Source organism: Rhinolophus ferrumequinum, chromosome 22 (genome assembly GCF_004115265.2).
Source record: "Rhinolophus ferrumequinum isolate MPI-CBG mRhiFer1 chromosome 22, mRhiFer1_v1.p, whole genome shotgun sequence".
NCBI classification, from domain to species: domain Eukaryota; kingdom Metazoa; phylum Chordata; class Mammalia; order Chiroptera; family Rhinolophidae; genus Rhinolophus; species Rhinolophus ferrumequinum.
The window spans coordinates 24,913,686-24,934,289 of NC_046305.1; the positions used below are offsets into that span (position 1 = coordinate 24,913,686).

General features: G+C 49.0%; 1 protein-coding gene across 5 annotated transcripts in view; it reads right to left on the reverse strand.

The window, feature by feature from the left end:
• Positions 1-4,570: 4,570 nt before the first annotated feature.
• Positions 4,571-20,604, reverse strand: part of SRGAP2 (SLIT-ROBO Rho GTPase activating protein 2) — a 230,777-nt gene continuing 214,743 nt past the window's right edge. For 2 of the 5 annotated variants that reach the window (XM_033092386.1, XM_033092385.1), the window contains exons 19-23: positions 17,954-18,033; positions 15,482-15,662; positions 13,832-13,978; positions 10,028-10,352; positions 4,571-7,912 (exon numbers count right to left, since the gene is read on the reverse strand). In XM_033092386.1, the coding sequence (XP_032948277.1) occupies positions 7,529-7,912; positions 10,028-10,352; positions 13,832-13,978; positions 15,482-15,662; positions 17,954-18,033 (1,117 nt within the window). In that variant the 3' untranslated portion in view covers positions 4,571-7,528. Of the gene's footprint in view, positions 7,913-10,027; positions 10,353-12,706; positions 14,689-15,481; positions 15,663-17,953; positions 18,034-20,604 lie in introns of those variants that run through there. The other 3 variants (XM_033092389.1, XM_033092388.1, XM_033092387.1) reach the window with 2 other exon arrangements.

Genomic DNA, 20,604 nt, shown 5'->3' on the forward strand with positions numbered 1-20,604 from the left:
GGAGGTCCGGAATCCATACCTGGCCACTCCTAGGAGAAGCAGGGGTCTGACTCATCTTCTCAGGGAGCCTGCAAAGGCCCAAGAGCCGACACTGGTGCCCACGTAGTGCTCTGTGTCACCTCGAGCACAGCACACAACCCCTGCTTGACAGTTTTCTCATCCAAGGCATGAGGCTAGTAACATTCACTCTGTTAGTTTTGTGGATGACATGGAACAGTATATTTGGAAATGCTTGGGAGACTGGAAGGCACTTTACAGACAGGCATTGAAGCCATCAAGGCCCACACACCTTCAGTAATTCTGCAGAGACTGCTGGGGCTGGGACCCAGGTATGCCCACTTCCCAGCCAGGACTTAATGTCCCAGAGGAAATTTCCTAGAAGGCTGCAGAGGTCTGCCCTGCTCTGGTCAGCTCCAAGATGACAGTTGGATAAGAAATGGTTAAAACCAGGAAATTCCATGTTTCAATAGAATGTTGGAGGGACTTTCCCGTGGCCACACCTGGTGGTTTCCTCTGGCAGCCCCACCCCTAGCACAGTGACACCACATGCTGAAAAGTGCCTCCTGCTCAGATAAACACACCTGCTGATAACCGAGCAGCCAGAGGTTCTGCCCACTGGTTGTGAGAGCAGGACCAAGAGAAATGTTCCCTGAGATCCCCTTGCTTTCCACCCAGAATTCCCAGCTTCCCATCTGCCGTGGGCAATGGTACAATTGCACTTCCTTGGCACCCTGTGATTGGGTGGGGCCATGTGATTTCCTAACCAAGCCATTTAATTGCTAATGCAAGACCCACCCTCTGCCCTCTGACTGTGTGACAGTTAGACAAGGTGACTGCTCTCTCAGTCTGGGTGCCTGAGTGACTGTTAAGAGCAGCGCCCCCTGCCGACCCACAAGGGACATGTAGCTTTGGTGAGAAATCTACATGTTTGAAGTCACTGAGGTTTGCAACACAATCTAGTCTATCCCTAAAAGTCTACCTGCTTTTCCCTGATAAACCCGCTCAGTCCCCACCAGCACTCCTACTGTTCTCTTTCCAGCAAGCCCAATCTCTCTTTCCCAGTGTCTTAAGTACCCTCAGAAGCAATGCATGTGTGTGTGTAGCACCTATTAGGAAACAGGCACTGTGTCCGGAGGACACAAAGATGAGGCCTAGGTGTCCCTCAGGAGTCGGGGTTCAGGACAGAGTGGTGAGTGCCCTGAGATATACACTTCAGCAGGTGGTGATTTTGTGAACCTGGGGGTTGTGTGGTCAAGAAGAGCTCGCCAGAAGAAAGGATGGGACACCAGACTTTGGAGAAAGGGGAGTTAGGCAGAGAAGTGGGGGTCAAAAGTAAGGAATTCCAGGCAGAGGTGCAGAAGTGCGAAAAGAGGGTGGCTTGTCCAGGCTACCACACATGGTCAGGGGAGAGGAGGACTAGAGGTGGGGGGCAGGCTGGAGCCCTGTGGTGACTGTGGCGCTGGCACCCTCTGTGGGGTCACATCCTCTGTGTGGACAACATGAATGAATGTCTTGCCTGTGATTTTGAGCTGCTGGGCCCAGCTGAGCAACTATTGGTTTTCATCTCAGGTGGCACAGGAGCCTGGCGGGCTCCTGAAGGGAAGAGGAAGTCTGTAAGAGGCCTCACCACGTCCCCAAGTGGCTCTGAGGACTCATAGAAATACAAGTGGCAATTCAGAGGTAGGAAAAGGACCAGAGGTGGGGAGATGGGGTCTTTTATGGCAGCTCTGAGGGGAAAAGCTCAGGTCTGCCCTCTGCAAAGGGAGGCAGAGAATATAGTGAAGGGGACGGCAGCTTTGCCATCACAGACGTTTGAGTCCTGACTCTACCACTTGCTCTGCATGACCTTGAGGAAGTCACTGGACATTTCTGTGTTCATCTGAAACAGAGATGAAGTGCCTGCTACCTGGTAGGCCCTGAATAAGTACAAGTTGCCTTTTCTGTCCCGACATGTCTTGAGCCTGTTTGACAGGGGCCTCAAAGGAGAAGGGAAAGGACTAAGGCAGGTGGGTCTGTGGAAGAGGGAAGTATTGTAAATCAATACAGCGGGCAGTGTGCACTCACCTGCTCCGTCATTTATGAAAGGCTGAGCGACAAGGTCTCAGAGCCCTGCTCCTTTCCACCTTCACCAGTCAGCTCTGGCTAGGAGCTTTGGGTGGGGAAGGAGGGACAAACAGTGCAACCAGACCTGACACCACTCCCCCATGCAGTGGGAAAAGATGCTGTGGGAGCAGCACCACTGAGGGAAACTGGCCTGAGCCACCATGTGCTGCTGTCTTTCTTGGCTTGGAAAGTGAGCATTTCACTCATTCTCTTAACTCTTCAAACCTCCTACTCACCATTCCCTCCCACTCTCGCAGCTAACGCCTTTGCCTTCAAACTTCACTGAAACAAAAGAAGCAATCAAAAGGGAGCTCCCTCATCTTCTCACCCCCACACCCACTGCCTGCCTTGCATCACGGGAGCCTCCCCTCCTGTGAGACGGAAGTGTTTTTTCTCTGGCCCTGGCCAACCCTCTCCTGCATATTTACTCCTTCCATTTGAAGGGGTCCTGCCCTTGAGCAAAGATGCACCAATGCTGTCCATTTCTAAAACAAAAACCTGGTCCCTTGACCCCTTCTGATGCTCCCCATTTTAAAGCAACACCTCTGAACTGCCAAGGGTGTCTGACCCTTGCTGTTCCATTTGCTACCCAACCCACTCCAATCCGACTCATTTTCTCTGTATTGAAAACGCCCTTGTCCAGGTCACCAATGATTATCTTTCCTCGCTGGCCTCATTTCACCCCACCAGCGTTTGACAGCTGATTCCTCCCTCCTGTTGAAACATTTCCTTCTCTTGGTTTCTGTGATGCTGCTGTCAGCCACCTACCTCTGTCACTCGCTTCCTCTGTCTTCTTTGCTGGCTCCTTCTCTGTCAGATTTCTAATTATTGATACCTTCTCTTTTTTTCATTTATATGTTCTTCCTGGGAGTCTTAGTTTGAACACATCTATAAGGTGATGGCGCCCAAATTTGTTTTCAGGTACAATCTGTCCCTAAAACTCCACATGCACGTATCCGAGGGTCAGAAGTCTTACTCATAACCCCGACAATGACTGTTCTTGAGCAACCCAGGCACTATCTTACTACATTGCTTCATTTTCAGAGTAACACTTATTTTGCTTATTTATCTGTTCTTCTTGAAACTAGAGGGCTCCATTATCTATTTCTCCTGTTCGATATTGTATGACAATGCTTGGCACCCAGTGAGGCTTAGTTTGTTGATTGACCAATGAATGAGTCTTTAGCATATGTAATATGCCAGGGCTGCGAATTCCTGAGTAAAAGGAACTTCATATACCTATGAATATAAATATTTAGATTAGTTCATCATAAAGACCATTTCCTAATTCATACCCCACCGTCTCCTTTTTTTGGCTTCTATCTGGATGGAATCTGGGCCTGTGTTTTGATTGTGTTGTCACTTGTTTCCATCAAGCTCCCATCAGGATATGTGACAGGAATTAAGAGGATCCCCAAATAGCCCACTTTTGCCTTAGGATTCTCTGGAAATCAGATTCTTTGCTCCTTTGCTCACAGCTTCAGAAAGACTCTATGTCATAGCTCGTCACCTACACTCAGGAGTGGGAACTCATCACAAGGTGGCAGGACAGTCAAGATCAAGGGACCAGCAAGAGAAGCTCAAGCTGTAGCTCTACCATTAAAATGAGGGAGGGGAAAAGATGACAGAGTGGAAAGGTATGAGAGCTGCATAAGATACACAAGTAACCGGTGGAGATGACAAACCTTAGATATGTAAAGTGTCCAGATGAGGGCCTGGGGTAGGACTCCGTATTATCACTGAACACTGGGCACTCCCTTGGATACGAGATCTCATCCCTCTGCAGGAACTTCTGGTATTAGAATGAGCCCACTGAGAATAAGTGTGGGCCCTAGGGACTCGAGGATGCATTCAAGTTGTTATCTTTGAATAACTTCACTCTTGAACTTACCATGTGCTAGAATCAAAGTCTATAGAAAGCATTTCTCTGTGCTCCCCTCCCCCACCCTGTACTCAACACCAACAGCACAAGCCGATGGGTCAGCTTTTCTCTCAGAGGCAGGGGGCTGCCAAGGGCAGAATGACTCCGGGCTTTGGTTCACTCATCTTTGGTTGTGGCTGGCAAAGCTTCCAAGCAACTTCGCAGGCCCCACTCCTCTAAGCAGGGAAATCTGACTAGAGATGGAAATGAGGACAATCCTCATTGAAAACAGGGGAGGTGGATTCTGTGGAGGAAATGGTTCTTATGGTAACAGACTGCCCAGTGGAGAGCTGGAAGTCTTTGTACACAACCTCTTATTTAGCCGCACATGGGCTAAATAGAAATGCTTGGGGGGGAAAACCCACATTATAAATGTACCTGTGCTGTGTCTGGTTGCGGGACGGAGAAGGCGGCTGGCTCCCACGGTTACCTAATGCCTTCTTCTGTTGCCAGGGAAGCCTCTGTTACCCTGGACAAATCATAATCCATCCTACGCAGTGGGACTCATGGACTGGAGATTTCAGGGAGTGGAGAAGGGATACAAACTGCAGCATCGAAACCTAAAAACGTATTTTATTTCGAAGTTGTGCTTTGGATTTTCCCCAATCCAACATCTGTTGAGCGACAGTCTTAGGTTCACACAAAGCATCTCCAAGCATACATACAATATTCCAGTTATCAACACTATTTAAAGAATATACCATTGTACACAAACGTGACATACAAGTCAGACGCCACAACATTGCAATTCCCTGGAAGATCTAACTTCTCTTCTGAACGTAAAGTACATCCACACCAGCGCTTCCAGTGGTCTGTTCATCCTGTTGCTGGCATCATCTCTCCTCATCTCCTTGGGGAGAAACCAGGGTGCCCTGAGGAGGTTGGCTGAGACCAGTGTTTCCAGTTTCCAGGCTGCTGTCTACCAACTCTTTTTCCAAATTGGGATGCTGGTAGCCCCACCCCACCTCTGTTCCCCAGACTGACCCATCAGAGTCTATACCAGGAAAAGGATCCTTGCCCCAGGGGCCAGAGTGGGGCTCTTTGCAGCATCATGCTGGTTTAGGCGAGCATGTTTGAGGAAGACTGGTCTCCCTAGGCCCGTGGTGGCCAGCTCCTTTTGGCTTTTCGGTGTAAAAATCACAGTGTGCAACCTCAATTCCAGTTGACTGCAATAAGTTCTGCCGAGGAGGACTCTCCTTCTATGGGTTCCTAGACCTCTCGACAGGACCATCTCACAAGTGTTAGGAGCACCAGAGAGAGGAAGACAACTAGGCTCCCGGAGCTGGGGGAGTAGGTGACCATTCACACACTGTCCAGTTCATGAAGCAAATCAGCAGATGGACACTGACCCAAGGGGATGGTGAACACAGTCATGTACAGGCTGAAAGAGAAATAAGGCAGGAACAGAACAGGCCCAAAGCATTGTCATTAAGAAAGTGTTGCTTCTCCTTTCTTAGAGAGGAGTGTGCTGGAGGGAGGAGAAAAGGTCGGTATGGGCACCGGTTTGGATTAGTTGGATCAAAAGGAATGTACAGGGTAGGGTGGGATTCCATTTTCAGCAAGGAAACAGATTCTTGGGTATGAAAATCCCTGTTGGCTCAAGACCTGCCTAAGTCCAGGTGACAGACAAGGACAGGCCACTAAACAGAGCAACAAAAGCCAAGAATCCAGAGGACCGTGGGTTGCCTCTCATAGGTTGACTCACTTCATTGAAGGAGCTCTTCATTTCTCCCTTTCATCTCTTGGAATGGTTTTCCTAGTGTTGCAGGTTACCGTTCTAATTAGTAATTTCCCGCAAAGTCCCTCTTTTCCTTAACACAGAATGAGGAAAATCCTACCACTTCCACTATCAATTACCAACTTCAAAATGTTGGTCCAAAAAGGATCTTCTAGGCTAAAGACAAGAAAACTCAGATTTTCCTATCTGAATGGCAACCCATCTCTCCTAAACTACAGAAAACAACAAGGCTAAACGTGCAGCTTTACAACCAGAAAACTGACAAGAGGAACGAGTTTCAGCTTTAACCCAACTAGGCGTCTGAGACTCATGAGCCTGGGATGTGACTGTCTCCAGCTCTGGTCCTGCTGGGACAACACGATGCCGGGGGAGCTGGGCAGTGGGCACTGCGTTGGGAGACTGGATTACAGCAGACAAGGGCATCGTTTTTGCTTTTTGGAGGGGAACCAGAAAACAGGCCAAAATATTCAATTTTTAATTTTCCTCGATTCCGGCCTTTGGGAAAACATCAGAGCCCATGGGGTCAAGGTTCTCTTAGTTGTCCTTATTTGGATAAAAGAAAACAGATTTGAAGGAGAAATGTCTCTCTTTAATCTAACTAGGGCTCTCCCAAGCCCCTGTTGGTCCCTGATGAGAGAGACCTTATAGAATAACCAAACTAGGGGATAAACTTAGGATAAGCTTTCATTTGGGAATACTTTTGGGGTTAGCAAAGCTGAATTTAACTTTTAATAGGATAATGTATTTTATGTCTTAAGTGGAAGGACCAAACAAGTGGAAGGACCCATTTCTTACCTTTTCCAAACCTGCCATAAACATAATAAAACTCTCTTAAGACTCTTTACCCTAAAACCAGCTATAAAGCTGTCTAATACAGGAAAATGTCTTAAATGGGAAACGGTCCATCAGAGACAAAGACGGGAATCGGAGAAATGTCTATACATTCAGAAAAACTTGAGAAGTTCCATAATAAGATTGGGTTGTAATAGTTCCAGAGGATGGAGAAGAGCAAAAGCAAACACCAATGACCAATCCACACCAATAGAAAGAAGACAGAGAGAAAGCCCCCAACCCCCAAACAGATTACAGGATTGAGTCCCATCCTGCTCAATTCCCTATGATGGAGAGATTTCAAAGGTTAGGTTCTCTGGCCCAGACAGAACAAGATTTGTAACGGAAACAGGGACCCCTGGTGGCTCCTGTGTGAACTGCCACAATAACTTACAAAGACTGTCTAGGACCAGGAGAGGCTACACATGCCAGAGACTAGAAAGGTGTGTGTGTGTGTGTGTGTGTGTGCGCGCGCAAAACGAAGAACTGACTAAACGGACTACATATGATTCTCTATAATCAGTACCCAAAACAAGATTCCACTGAGAGCTAGATGTCAGTAGCCAACATCTGGTCAGGCATCCCCTATGTCTGAGGGGACTGAGACTTCTGCCCATGTCCTCATGACTTGCCTGGCCAGATTTCACAGTGACCTGATAATGAAAAAAATCTATCTCTGGCTAACCTAAGAACAGTATGTACTGTAGCTGGCTGGATTACGACAACTGGGGGAAGCAGAGGGCAGCGGGAAGGGCAGGGCAGGGTGATAATGAGGGCTTCATTCTCAAGGTTTTGGGTGATGGGAAGGCTAATTTCTGCAAGAACAACTTAGAATCTAATTTTTCAACTGAAGTCCCCAAGCTAGTTAAATAGGAAGATTTTAATAACAGTCAGTCCCTCCAGCCACCTTGTGTAGAACAATTAAATTATATCCTTCAGACAGTACAAGACTTGTCAGTGGATTGTGGGGAAGCTGATGAGTTGACACCAGGGCTAGTGGCATTTGTTTTGGGGAAGACAGTGGGCTTGGGCCGTGTGGCTGGCGGCTTGACCGGGGCAGCCATCTTGACAGACTTCACAGGCCGGAAGGCGCAGGCGATGTCCCCAGCAGTGCTGGCACTACGCTGGAAGGTGGGCTCCGGGTCCTTGAGGAGCTGGGTGTGCAGGGGGCTAGAGGGCTCCGATGTGGGGGCCACCACTGGGGAGGTTTTGAGGGGCTCCAAGGTGTCCAGAACCACGTCAGGGGTGTGCTTGACGGTGCTCTGCCGTTCCAGCTCTCGCAGCTCGTTCAGGGCAGAGTTCATAGTTGCCTCAATATCCTGCAAAACAGGAAAAAGGAGGAGGTGAGGCAAATGTAGGGAGAAGTCCCCAAGGATCCTATTTCAACACCATAGGCAAAATCGTGGAGAAACCACTGCAATGAGATGTCCAGATTATTTTACTTGGCCAAAATCCTTGAACATATGAATGTTCAGAATGTGGGGGGAGGGGGACAAAGGGATTTTCATTATCAAGAGATTTTTTTTCCTTTAGAAAGAGTGTTGAGATGTTTTTGAGTCCTCGGGTTTTAGAGTTATGCACTGAAACATCTATGGAGAAGTATTTATATAATCCAATGGGGAGGGAAAAGGTGGATGAACTAAGAGTGGCCAGGAGTTTGGTCGTGAGTACATGGGATTCATTATCCAGTTCTCTCTACTTTTATATATGCTTGAAATTGTACATAATAAACATTTGTTTTTAAGTGGTAGAGATGAAGTAGGATCTTTGTTCTCTTGGACTTCAAGACTGAAGGTTAAGAAGGTTAGGCCTTCCTCCTCAAGAGCCCCTGGCCCTGAAGATTCATCAGGACACCTCCCTGCCCCACCCCCCACCCAACTTGGTAAAACCATTTCCTTCTACCCATCACCAAGAGAGGGGAACCAAAGAGTGACCAGGAGGGGGCGCCAGAGCCCACATAGGTGAATCACCTGAAAGTCACAGTGGAACACAGCAGATCTTAGAAAATTGCAATCCTAGCTCAGGGGCTCAAGGCAGAACCAAAGACCCTTAGAATATGAAGCCAGCTGCCTCCCAGGGAGAAGTCCCAGCTCCCTCCCTCCCTTCCTCCCCACACATATGTGTCTGGCACTCCCCACAAACCACCATAGGGCTTCTCCCTTGATATCAGGCTCACATTGAAAGATTGTATGCTCCAAGCAAAGGCCCTTGCATAAGATATCTTGGTCCTCCAGGGTGACCCACGGGTTCTGTTGACAGTGATTCAATTTCTGTCATCCCTATAATGGTCTCAAACCTTAAGATGCCCAGGAAGAACTCCATCGCCCTCCACAGTCCCGTTCTGCAGCTAGAGTCTGTCCCAGCTGTGTTCCTATTCTGCCCTTCCTAGTAACACCTGACCAACGAGGGAGATAGGAGGATTCCCCTGGTGTAACGCAGACTGCAGCCAAGAGCTTAAGTAGAGGCACAGAATAGACGCTAGCAAAGCAAGGCATCTCAGGCCCCGAGCTTAATACTGAGCTTGCCAGGTACACCTTCCCTAAGCAGAGCACCACAACTAAGCCAATAGAGACCACACCCAGCCTCTATTGTCCCCTGGAAGATGGGGTGAAGAGAATCTCAACTGAGTTGAGACAGAAGAGGGCAACAATGAGCCCTCAGTTCCTACCTGGTCTAACGAAAATTATAGAGTTGGGAGAGACGTCTGAGTGAGCTGCTTGGAGCGAGCCTGGTAGTCGGAGTTTTAGAGGTGGGGTTGGATCTCTAATATTTCATGGAAAACAGAGACTCGTCAGTGTGGTGTATACATGGAAAGAAGATCCCTGTAACCATGGAGCTCATCTCCAGTGCATCTGAAGACGGGGGCTGGAAACCTTCTAGTACCTGCATCCCTCGGGGCAGAGTATTTTGGGGCCTTCAAGACCAGAAGCAGATAGTTGACTGACCATCCATCTACTATGAGGGACCAGATATTAGCCTCAGGAAATGGGATGGTGGGGACACCACAAAAATGTGGGATGGTGGGGCCACCATAAAAATGTGGCCAGAATTACATCTGAGCCTCAATGCTCGGGCAGCTTCCCAAAGTCTATCAGGGTCTCAAGACTTGCAACATGGGCTGAACAGACTATCAAAATACTCTATCTGTGACTGATTTAAAAAGATGACAACAGCCTTGCAAATAGCCCATATATGTGCAAGAAGTTGGAATTTTTTTTATTCTGTCTTCAAGTTCTTTTTGGGGAGAGAGAGGTCGGCACATGTCTTGGAAAGCTGTCTTATCAGGTCCAGATGTCCAATAGTCCCTGAACTCAGTATACAATGTACAAAGCAACATTCCGTTTCAAGTTCTGTCCCTATGAGCATGGGCTGCACTGAGCAGTAGTGACAAGTGGAGACTCATGCCAGCTGTTTGTCCAGGAGCCCTCAGTTACCTGTGCGATGACCTCAGGATCCACGGGCCGATGGTTATTGAAGCTTTTTGACCTTCCGGCTGTCACTGTCTTCCGGATCTGTGGACTGTCCAGTCGATTCTTCAGGGACGAGTGGCGGCTGATGGAGTTGAGGCTCCCATGCCCACTGATGGAACACTTATCTGGCCCTTCCTTGGGGAGACTCTGGCTCATGATAGGCTGGGAAGATGGGCGGCAGCTAGCCCCCACCCCTGGGGAGGTGGAGTCAGTCAGGGAACTGCTCAGCCCATGGCTGTCGCTCCGAAATGTTTTCCGGATGCTCCCAGATTCTGGCCGTTTCCTTTGCCTTCAATCACAAACAGAGAGGGCAGTGTGACCAGGGAGCCCCAGTTCCAAGGAAGCTAGCATGAGTGAAAGAGGGGCAGATGTTGGCACCCAGGAACTTCTGGAAGGAGAGAGACACACAGCAGGCTCTCTCCTTTGCTTTCTCCATGTCTCTGTTCCCCTGCCACCCCCACCTGGGTAAAGGAGAAATGGATACTTACTTGGTAGTTGTGGGCTTTGAGTTCTCAAGATGTAAGGTGCTGTCAGGAAAAATGTCTGATTAAGCGGAAGTTTCTAATGGGAGAGAGATTCATGGAAAGGCCCCTCTATTACCTGCTTTGAACAGAAACCAGGCCCCAGGTAGGAGAAAAAGTCTCACCATCACCAAGGATTGAGGAATTGCTGGTAAGAGGACAGTTGACGTTTCCAAATTTTAGCCTGTTTCTTAGTCCAACTACAAGGCTGTAATCATTTTGGGCTTTGGCAAGAGGCTGTTTGTTGCTTTTTTTGCAGACATGGAACAGAATATTTTTCAAGAAGCTGCAATGTTGCATAGTTAGGGCCAAGTTTGTACATTTTCTTAGGGTGAAAAATCCATCTATATGACCCTAAGTCACCCAGCACTGGGTTGAACCCTGGCTCTGAGTCAATCTGTTTCAGACCACTAGGCTCTCATACAAAACGGTTTGGCAGAGTCCTAGTTGTATGGGTGTTGCCTACTGCTGAATAATTTCATTTTCTTTCGGAATCAGATTCTAAAGGACCTACTCTAAGAAGCAATAAAACTTCTGGTCTGGGATGACAGCTGAGCAGCTCTGATCTTGAATCTATGAAAGGCGACTGGGTTGAGGTGGGAGCTGAGGATGGAAGAAGGATAGGGGTCGGAGGACCTGAAGACGAGCTAGTGTGTGAGGCTGGGCCCGCGTCCCAAGTCAGCCCGGCCCTCTTCCCTGCTTAGGTCTTCCCCACGTATGTCCCTGGGGCCTGGTCCGTGACCTGGAATGTAGTAGCTACTCCATGAAGCTGCCTGCTCAGCAGTTTAGCCGTGGGTGCCAGCCATTCTTGAGTGGAAAATGATGTTCTCTGTGTCTTACAGGGAGGGCCCAGCTAAAGGGACTCTCCCTGTGCTAAGTCTTCCCTGGTATCCAAAGTCCAACGGGGGGCAGAATCGATCACTCCCTCTTCTGTTCCGTCAGAGCATCTATGGCACTGCTTTTTAGTTACCTGTCTATACAGCATTTACCCTGTCAGACTGAGCTCTGAGGCCAGGGGCCATCTTATTCCTCTCTGAACAACCAGCATCAGTGCTTGGCATAACAGTAGGTGCTTAATAAATGTGCGAAATTAAATTGAAATACCACACCCCAATTACTCCGCTGACTTCCTTTGTCCACTTGAGGATGGCTGACTCGCAAGGCGAAAGCTGCTGAGATCTGTGGAGTGGCCTGGTGTGTGCCAGGTTCAGGGCCAGGCCCCGGGGATGCAAAGAGAGGAAGACAGAGTTCCTGGTTTCAAAGATCTCAGCCTGGTTGGGGATCTGAGTGCAGCTTGGGTCCTAAGAGATACTCAAAAGGCTTTGGGAAGACAGAATAAGGGCACATAACTCAGCCCTGTGGAATGCGAGGGTGTCAGAAAGAGGTAAGTCTTCGGACTAAGTCTTGAAGGGAGAGAAGGTAATTAGGGGGAGAGACAGCAGGTGTGAAGGTCCAGGGATGAGAGAGAACCCGGGGCACTCAGGAAAGTGAGGGGCCGGGGCAGGAGTTGAGGCTGGAAGGCAGTCACTCCTAAGGGTGTGACATGCCCGGCCGGGGGCTGCTGCTCACCATTAACCAGCTGGTGTCCGGGTAGCCCAGGTCCTCCAAACACCCCATCCTGACACCACCAAGCAAGGAGCTCAAGAGAACCTCCTTGACTTTCTACGAGATGTTCGTTCATCTTTTGACTGTTTCAGCTATGGTTCCCTATAACTCCTTTGTACAAATGGCATCAAATAATATGATGGCTTAAAAACGTGTACCTACCTAATTACTCTCCCTCCACCAATCCTGCCTTGGTTTCTGGGTTAATTACAGGCTTATAACCTTATGATCACAGGCTTATAATTAACATAGACTTGCAAATAAGGAAAAAAAATATGATTAGTCCACAGTCACTTTTTACTAGCTTGCCCTCCCAGCGAGGCACTATGCTGGAGGGAAATAAAATCCTCAATCATTTTTACTGATCTGACTTCGATTATAACTACATCGACTAAGTGAGCTGAATAAGCTACTTTACTAACTTGAGGGCGAAAGAGATGGAGAAAAGCCACGTGCCCCAACCACTCCCCCTGCTACCGTCTGGTTGGAAAAAAGCCAAGAGATCGGGGCGACCTGGTGCAGTTTAAAAACAAGAAGCATCTTTTATTCTCCGTCCAGTTTCAGTGTCCAGAGGCTATGGTTAACAGGTTCTCAATGTGCAAATCGTTTCACTCCTCCAAAGCCAGAGGGGAATAAAAACTGTACATCATTTCCAATCCATATTCATCAGGAATGCCCTGCGGCTTGTCATGCTGCTGGCACTGGGCCAAGTTTCAGGGTCTGGCGGAAAGAGGTCTGTAGGCTTTGGGACTTGGTGTCTGGCCCCTTGAGATGAGATTAGTTCTCCAATAACCTGAATGTCTCGAGGGGAGGCAGCAGCACGCAGGCGTGGGATCCCTCTAGGCAGCCAGATCGGATGTGGGTGGAGTTAAAACCCCAAAGATGTTGCTAACAGCCACAGTGAAAGCTGGGGGCAGAGTTAAGAGCCTGCTGGACAGGAGTGGGAATCTGCAAAGGGACTAATAGGGAAGGATAATACACAGGGCTAAAGCAATAGGGGAAAATGGGAAATTATTTTTACTGGTGTTAAAGGGCAGACAGAAAGGGAGCTAGGAGTTAGACAATGAATAAAGAGCTCAGGACAAAGAGCTCAGGGGGCATAGTGGTCTCCTTTCCTCCACAGGAGTGAATGCGGGACAGGGGGAGAAACAGACACATGACATCTAAATAAACCCATCTGGGGTAACGTAAGCCTAGTAGAAGACACACAAGACTTCGGATCTTCTGGCAGACAAGGGCCAAAGAAGACATCACAGACAATTATTTAAGTAAGAATTGGAAAAGAGAAGGCACCTCTGAGAAACAGTACAAAAGCAAGTTGCCTTAAGTGACCAAAGCTTTGGCCAAAGTTGTAGCAGTCAGACGGCCAGGAAGGTCAGAGCTGAGGCACTGCGGGAACACAGTGAGCTCCCTTCTATGGCACGAGGGCAGCTAGCTGGGCCCCTGGACCTCAAGAGGTCTGCGGAGCTTCCTCAGCCCTGTCTGCCTTGGAGCAGCAAGGAGCACATGCAAACTGTTAGGCTGGCGGGGGGTGGGGGGCGCCCTCTGTGCAGCACAGGAATGGAAAGGGGCTTCAGGCCAGAGGGTGAGGCTGGGTGAAGCAAGTCATTCAGAGGAGCAGAAAATGAAAAGCAGAGCTTACTTGTTGATGTTTGCAAGATAAATATCGGCTACATGACCCCCACTGGGACAGCTGGCCCCCACTCTGGCTGTCACCTTTTCTTCAGGTGGCTCAGAAATGACCTCAATCTCAGACTTGGGGCTGGACCTCTCCACGACACCGTCCTCGCTGGGGGAAAAGGGGCAGGCAGGCAGGGAAAACAACACAAAAAGCAGTGTTAAATCAGCAAGATGGCCCCCCAACACACACACGACCCCACAATGGCTCTGAGGCAGCAGCAGCGCCTGGCTGGGCTAGTTCTGTGAGCAGAGGCGAGGAAACCTAAGGGTCTTGGGAGGGTTGTTTAAATAAAAATAAATAGTCCCACTGAGTTCTGCGGGGTCCTCAGCAACTCCGGAGAGCTGGACTAAGGGACACCTGGGTTCACGGCACCTGCCTTCCACCCCACGCCGCTGTGCTGGGGCCACCTCCCGGAGAGAGAGGAAGCCAGTACAGGTTGCGGTTTATTTGCTGAGGTCCTGAGCACTGCTGGGTAAGGACAGTCCGCTCTGCGGTGGCTCTGCAGATGCCGACGTTGAGGTAGGACCCCGCAACACTCTGTCGTAGCGTATCCAGCCCCGCTTAGAGCGTCCCGGCTGGTCCCCGGTCTCTCCACTGCTCTCCTGGCCCCTCTGGCTACTGATGACAAAGGCAGCCCCTTCTCCCCCACAATTCATCTTCTCTCAGTCCTGTAGTGAAGTCATAATGCTAAATTTGGGAGGGTCCTGTCCACGCACAGATGGCCACCAGGTTTGCGATGTTATCAACAGAGGGAGGATTTCCCCGCAGAACGAGCTGGGGAGAGGCTGGGAGGGTGCAGACTCATTCAGGATATCAACCTTTAAAAAATAATATTAAGGGAAGGACTAAAAACACTGACAGCATCGTATCCAAGGGGAGGGAGTTAAGGCCAGAAGCCGGGCAAAGGGGCAGGGAGGCTGGCTTGGGGGCCATGGGGAAAAGCCTTCCTGCTGCAAGCCATTGCTTCAAAGAGAGGGAATCAACCAACACCCCATCTGATGGAGTCTCCTGGGACCAGCTCACATTCTCTTTATTCCCTCACATTCTTTCCCCTCCTCTCTCATCTTTCCCTAAATCTACCTCATCGGGGTTAGATAAACTGGGTCATTTCTACAAGGCTTAAAGCTACATTTGTCTTCGAAAAGGAACTAACTCATCATTTTCATTTAAGTGGAAAAAACGCCATCAGTGGCTCAACAGGTGGGGGTGGACATAGTTGTTTAAAAAAAAGGAAGAGAAGTCAAAATGTTTTCCCACCCATATCTTTCCAGAAAGGAAATGTAAGTGGTCAAATAATAACCCCTCATTATCACTCATCAGGCATAAGTGTGGATGAGCACTAGCTGGCAAGTTTCTAATGACGGGTAGGGGTATGGGGGGTGGGTCGGGGCCGGGTGTGGGAGGGCAGTGGAGGATTGATTTTACAGGAGAAAAGAGTGTGGAACAATTAAAAAACAATTCTCCACTGAGTCTGGGGGGCTATCCAGGAACTGTGTGAATTCATGACCATGCTGGTGCCCCCTGGGGTTGGTCTCCCTCATCCTCCTATGGTTCCTGAAATAAAGCCTCTCTCCTACAGAGACCCCTGAAGGTGCAGGGGGCCCAACGTACGTGTCTTGGACCACGATGTACTGATGGGGGATGAGTCCGTCGATGCCATTGTGCCGGCCTTCCCACCAGTCGTCGGAAGCCCGTTGGTAAAGCAGCAGGGACGCCCCCTTCTTAAAGGACAGCTCTCGGGCTGTGCGGCCCACGTAGTCAAACTTGGCAATGGCCTCGATAGGCTCGCACTCTGAGAGCGGGGGGAAGAAGGAAACACATGTTGTTGGGACTCACAGACTCAGGAAACTGAGAGGAAAAGCCCAGTCAGCTGAACTTGCAGTGGTGGGAAGCGAACTTTATGTGAATAGGCCATGGATAATGTATAAAGCAGGTAACTCCGTGGAGACTGTGCCATTATCCTGAAAGCACCTGTATACCCTTTCTTGCCTTTGCTCAGACTGTTTCCCTCACCAGGAATCCCTGTCTCTCTCATCTACTTGATGAAACACATAAAATCACAACTCAAACATCACCTGCTTCCTCTAGTAACTTCTTTGGTGTTTCCTGAGCTCTTTAGGCCAACCTCTACCCTTGAACTTGCCATACTGTATTTGTAAGCATTATTTTTTTTTTGATTATAAAATAACTCCATTAATTACAGAACAGTTATCATATTATATTTTAAATAATTTATGCTATCCATTCCCCTAGTAGAACATGAGCTTTTAGTCTCTATAAAGAGAAATATAACTTGCCCAATTAACTTTCCAAGGAGCAAAATAGGGAAATGTATTTTGTGGACAATATATGGAAAAATGTGCATTAAAATGATTTGAAAAATTATAAAGGGTTTGCAAATGCAATTTATTTTTACTTTTCTGTGAACTTCTATCTCCTCGTCTAGAAAACTGATCCCTGTGCTTTTTTCATGAAGTTACAAGGAATGAATTAATAATTTTTTAAAATTAAATTTATTGGGGTAACATTGGTTAATAATATCTTTCAGGTGTACAACTTTATAAAACGACATCTGTATACGCTGTGTGCACCCTACCGGAAGTCTAGCCCTTTCCATCACCATATATTTGACCCCTTTGACCTTCTTTGCCCGCCCCCCCCACTCCTCTTCCCCTCTGGTAACAACCATTCTGTTGTCTCTATCTAAGAGTTTGGTTTTTTTGTTTGTTTGTTCGGATTAATAACAATGTGTAAAAGTGCTTATAACAGTGCCTGGCCCATAGTAAATGCTACGTATGTGTTAGCCATTCTGCTTCTCGTCACCATTATCGTTATCTGTTCTGGGCTGCAGGTAGGCATCAGAGAGCAAAAGGAAGGCCCCCAGAAACCTGGAACCTGAGGTCTAAGTCAGATATTCTGAGTAGTGAAGAGAACAGCTACTTATAAACAAGACCATGCCTCGAGAGCCCTGGCTAGAGTCTGCTCCGAACGGGCAGGGCTGAGATCTCACCACACAGGTGGCAGACCAGAGACGGCCTATCTGCGTATCCCAGTCTCGGTTCTGTACAGCCTCAGGTATGGTACGTGACCTCTCTGACCACAGCTTTCTCAATTATAAAATAGCAGCTTTAGCTATTTCACCAGGGATTAGGAGGTAAGACACATAAAGCCTCTAGAGTGCTGGGCACATGGTAGGCTCTAACCAAATGTGAACTTCTCTAGTTCACCTACTCCCCTCCCATAATGTGGCAAATTATCACACCGATCCATCTGACTTCAGGATCCAAACAAGCAGCCCTAATTTTTTCTCCTATAAAAGGTGGCTGGGGATTGTGGAATTCACAGCAAGACAGAGAACAGGGAAAGCTCTGCAGACTGTGCCATTTCGTTCTCATGCCCAGAAAATTCTGAGGCCTCTTGTCAGTTGCTCAGACTTCCAGAGCCCAAGTGATCCAGAAATGGGGTGTGGAACTGTCAGAAGGAGGGGGAAATGTACTGCTGGCGGGACAGCTCCTAATAAATCATGGGCACTGCTGAGGGGCCGCAGATGACAGCTGTGCATTCCACCTCTTGATACGCACCCATCAGGCCACGCCGCACTTGCATGTCTGCACTCTGGAAAGGGTCATTTTTTCCAGTCGGCAGGCGTGAAAGTGTGTGGTTTCCGTGCCCTGATTTCCACTCCCCTCTGGCTTGCTTCTGTTGGGTCCTTGGCACCCAGCTTCTCTATCCCCAGGCTTACTGATTTCCAAATGAGCTCTCCTTCACTTTGGTCTCTAGCTACCTGGCAGCAGTCTGTGACAGGAACTGATGTCACACCAGTGAGACAAGGAGCTGGGAGGTGGGTGAAGGACAGGGTTTTGGGGCAAAAGGTTGAAGGGCTATGAAAGGTCTAGCTCTTCGCCTCTGGTTTAATCCAGGGACAGTTCTGTGTAAGAAGGTGGGCAGCCTCTTTGAGAAAGGGGAAGAACTAAAGGAGGGCTCCCTGCCTGTCCTCAGGAGACTGCTGGGCAGGGAGGCTCATCGGGAGCACGGATGGCCTTCACACGGGCGGCCCCACGGACCCCAAGCAGGACCTCGTACCGTCATCGCTTGTGTGGTGCTCTGTGGCCACATCCTGGGTGGAGTCTTCAGCCGAGGTAGTCTCTCCGTGAGGGCTGTCACTGCAAAAGAAGCACGAGTAACTAGGACCTCAGCGCTGGCTTCCAAAATTCTTGTCTTCTTCCTCAGAGCAAGGCCATGGAATCTATCTTATGCTCGCTATGTTCTGATTGCACACTAGAGACAAATGCTAATAATGAACTCCCGAGGTTCTCTAGTCTAATTCCTGTGACAAAAACTATTTGAGACTACTTAGAATATCTTGAGACAAAGGGAACCCCCTTTGAACTCATAAATCTTTTCAAAAATATGGAACCACTCAACTCCTCAAGGGCTGTTTCTCTAGGTGAATTAGTTCCCGGAGGGAGCATGATGGAAGAAATACACTAGGCTCTAGTATCAGATACAACTGGATCCAAAAGCCAGCTATCACTTGGTAGCTGTGTGATCGTGAGCAAGTTAATCTCTTTAAGCCTTAGCTACCAAATCTATAAATTGAGGGTAATGGTCTGCATACCTCACGGAATTGTGTGAGGATTCAATGAAACAAGCGGGGGTGATTAATAAGCATAGTGCCTTTCCTTCTTTCTTACTTTTCTTGATGTCTCTATGCTGCTTTGTGATTTAGTCTGTGTACTTGTGAGAAAGTGGGAGGTGAGTCCTAGAAATGGGGGTGGGGAAGGGGAAACAAGAGCAGGGGAAGAAGAGTCTGCTGTGGGCGAGACTCTGCAAGAGGACAAGGGATGGACGCCGGGTCAAATTCTTGAAAAAACTAATGGAGTCTAAAGTTATCCAGGGTTGGGAATCAAGAATGGCCAGGGCACTTAGTAGGTAAGTGGTTTCGCCTCCTGACCTCCTGGCTTGTGGACTTCAGAGTGCATGGCGATGAGTGGGGACCAGGAAGTTCTTACTTTCTGAAAGGTAAGAAAAACCAAACAAACCCTGTTCATTTCTAAAGGTTTTCCTCTGGCAGTTGCTAGTAACGAATGAGCCTTTCCCCGTACTTCTATGTACCATCACTCTCTCAGGTTTCTACCATCCAGCCTCAGGTTTCTACCTTTGAACCTATAGCCTCTCCCTCTTCATGGGATGGGTCCTTCAGTCCCTCAAAGTCCCTCAAAGACCAGGGGACCACTTCAGAACTCACCCCATGTGCAGCAAGTCCATTCCAAGGAGGTTCTTAGACTCCAGAGAACATTCTGGGAAGATGTTAACAGGGATTCTTCTTTGTCAAAAAAGCTGGGCATGATTTCTCACTGTTTTCTGGGCCTAAACACCCTCTGATGTATTTGGTGACATTCTGGAAACCCTCAGAGCCCCAGGGGTGCATAAGGCAAAGGCTCACTTTCCCCCAGGGCTCCAAGCCCATCTATGTGGCCATCCACTAAGGGCTGGTTCTCAAACTTCAGGCAGGCCAGGATGGCTTGTTAAAATCAGACTGCCTCGTTCCCCAGAGTTTCTGATTCGCTAGGTCTGTTTGCATTTCTAACCAGTCCTACGTGATACAGGTGCTGTTGGTCCGGGGACCCCACTTTGAAAACCACTGCTCTAAAGTAAAAGCAAGATGATGCTTTTCAAAGGTCCCCTCTAGTCTTAAAATCCTGCGCTTCTCTCATTCCACACCCATACTGTAGCAACCCCTAGGCCCACCAACACCTGCAGTCTCAGAAGCAGCCCAGCATGCCACCTGGCAGGCATCCCTAGAAAACCTGGTTCCAGTCTCAAGACTGGTAAGCGTGGTGAAAGGAGACTGGCCTCTCCTCTCACAGCTGCAGAGAGGCCAAGTGGCCTGGTGCTCCCTCTTCCTAGTGTTCTGGTCTCCTGGCCATTCTCCAAGATTCTGGGGCTCTAGCACCCCTTTTGCCACTCCTCCTTCACCTCCTTCATCGATCTTAGCTCACTGCACTGGCACTTCTCTCTCTTCCCAAAGAAGAGGAAAGGCTGGGAGCCTTCTCAGTGGGTGTGAATCCAGAGGTCAGACGGTCCCTCTAACCCCAGAGTCATTTAGTCTTGACCCTCGGGTGCTTCTGGCCTGAGGCCCGGGCCTCCCACCCAGTCTGTGGTAGTTACATCCCTGACTCATCTTGTGGTTTTTCCAGAGGCGGCTAATAAATGTCGGGTGTACAACAAACAATGAGGGGCAGAGGAGAGCACCTTGGAGAGAACTGGAGGAAGCTGCCCTCCGGTTCATGCTCCCGGAGCCACCCCTCCCCCAGCCCTCCTGGGGCTGTGGGGGGCTCTGTGGCCTGGGGTCAGTCCAGAGCGGGCAGCGGTTTGATATTTGAGAAGTGAGGGCAGACTTTAGAGGGAAGGTAAAGCAGGAATTGGGAACACTGCTCCACAGCTTTTCAACACATACGCGAGGGGGAAACCAACTCTCTAAGTCACACGCACAGAACAGCTCCCTGGAGCTGCCCAGCCAGCAGGCCGAGACTGAACAACCTCCCAGGTCCCCACCAACCATCTGTCAGTGACAAAAAGCTTTCTCTCCAAGCTGGCAAGCCTAGGTTTCTCCAGTTCTGACCCAGACGCTGGGATCTGCGGGACAGTGGAGAAGACTGGACCCAGGGATGTCAGGGATATTTTGATGTTCACAGACATATCCTTCACTCCTGGGGCAGGATGCTCCTTCT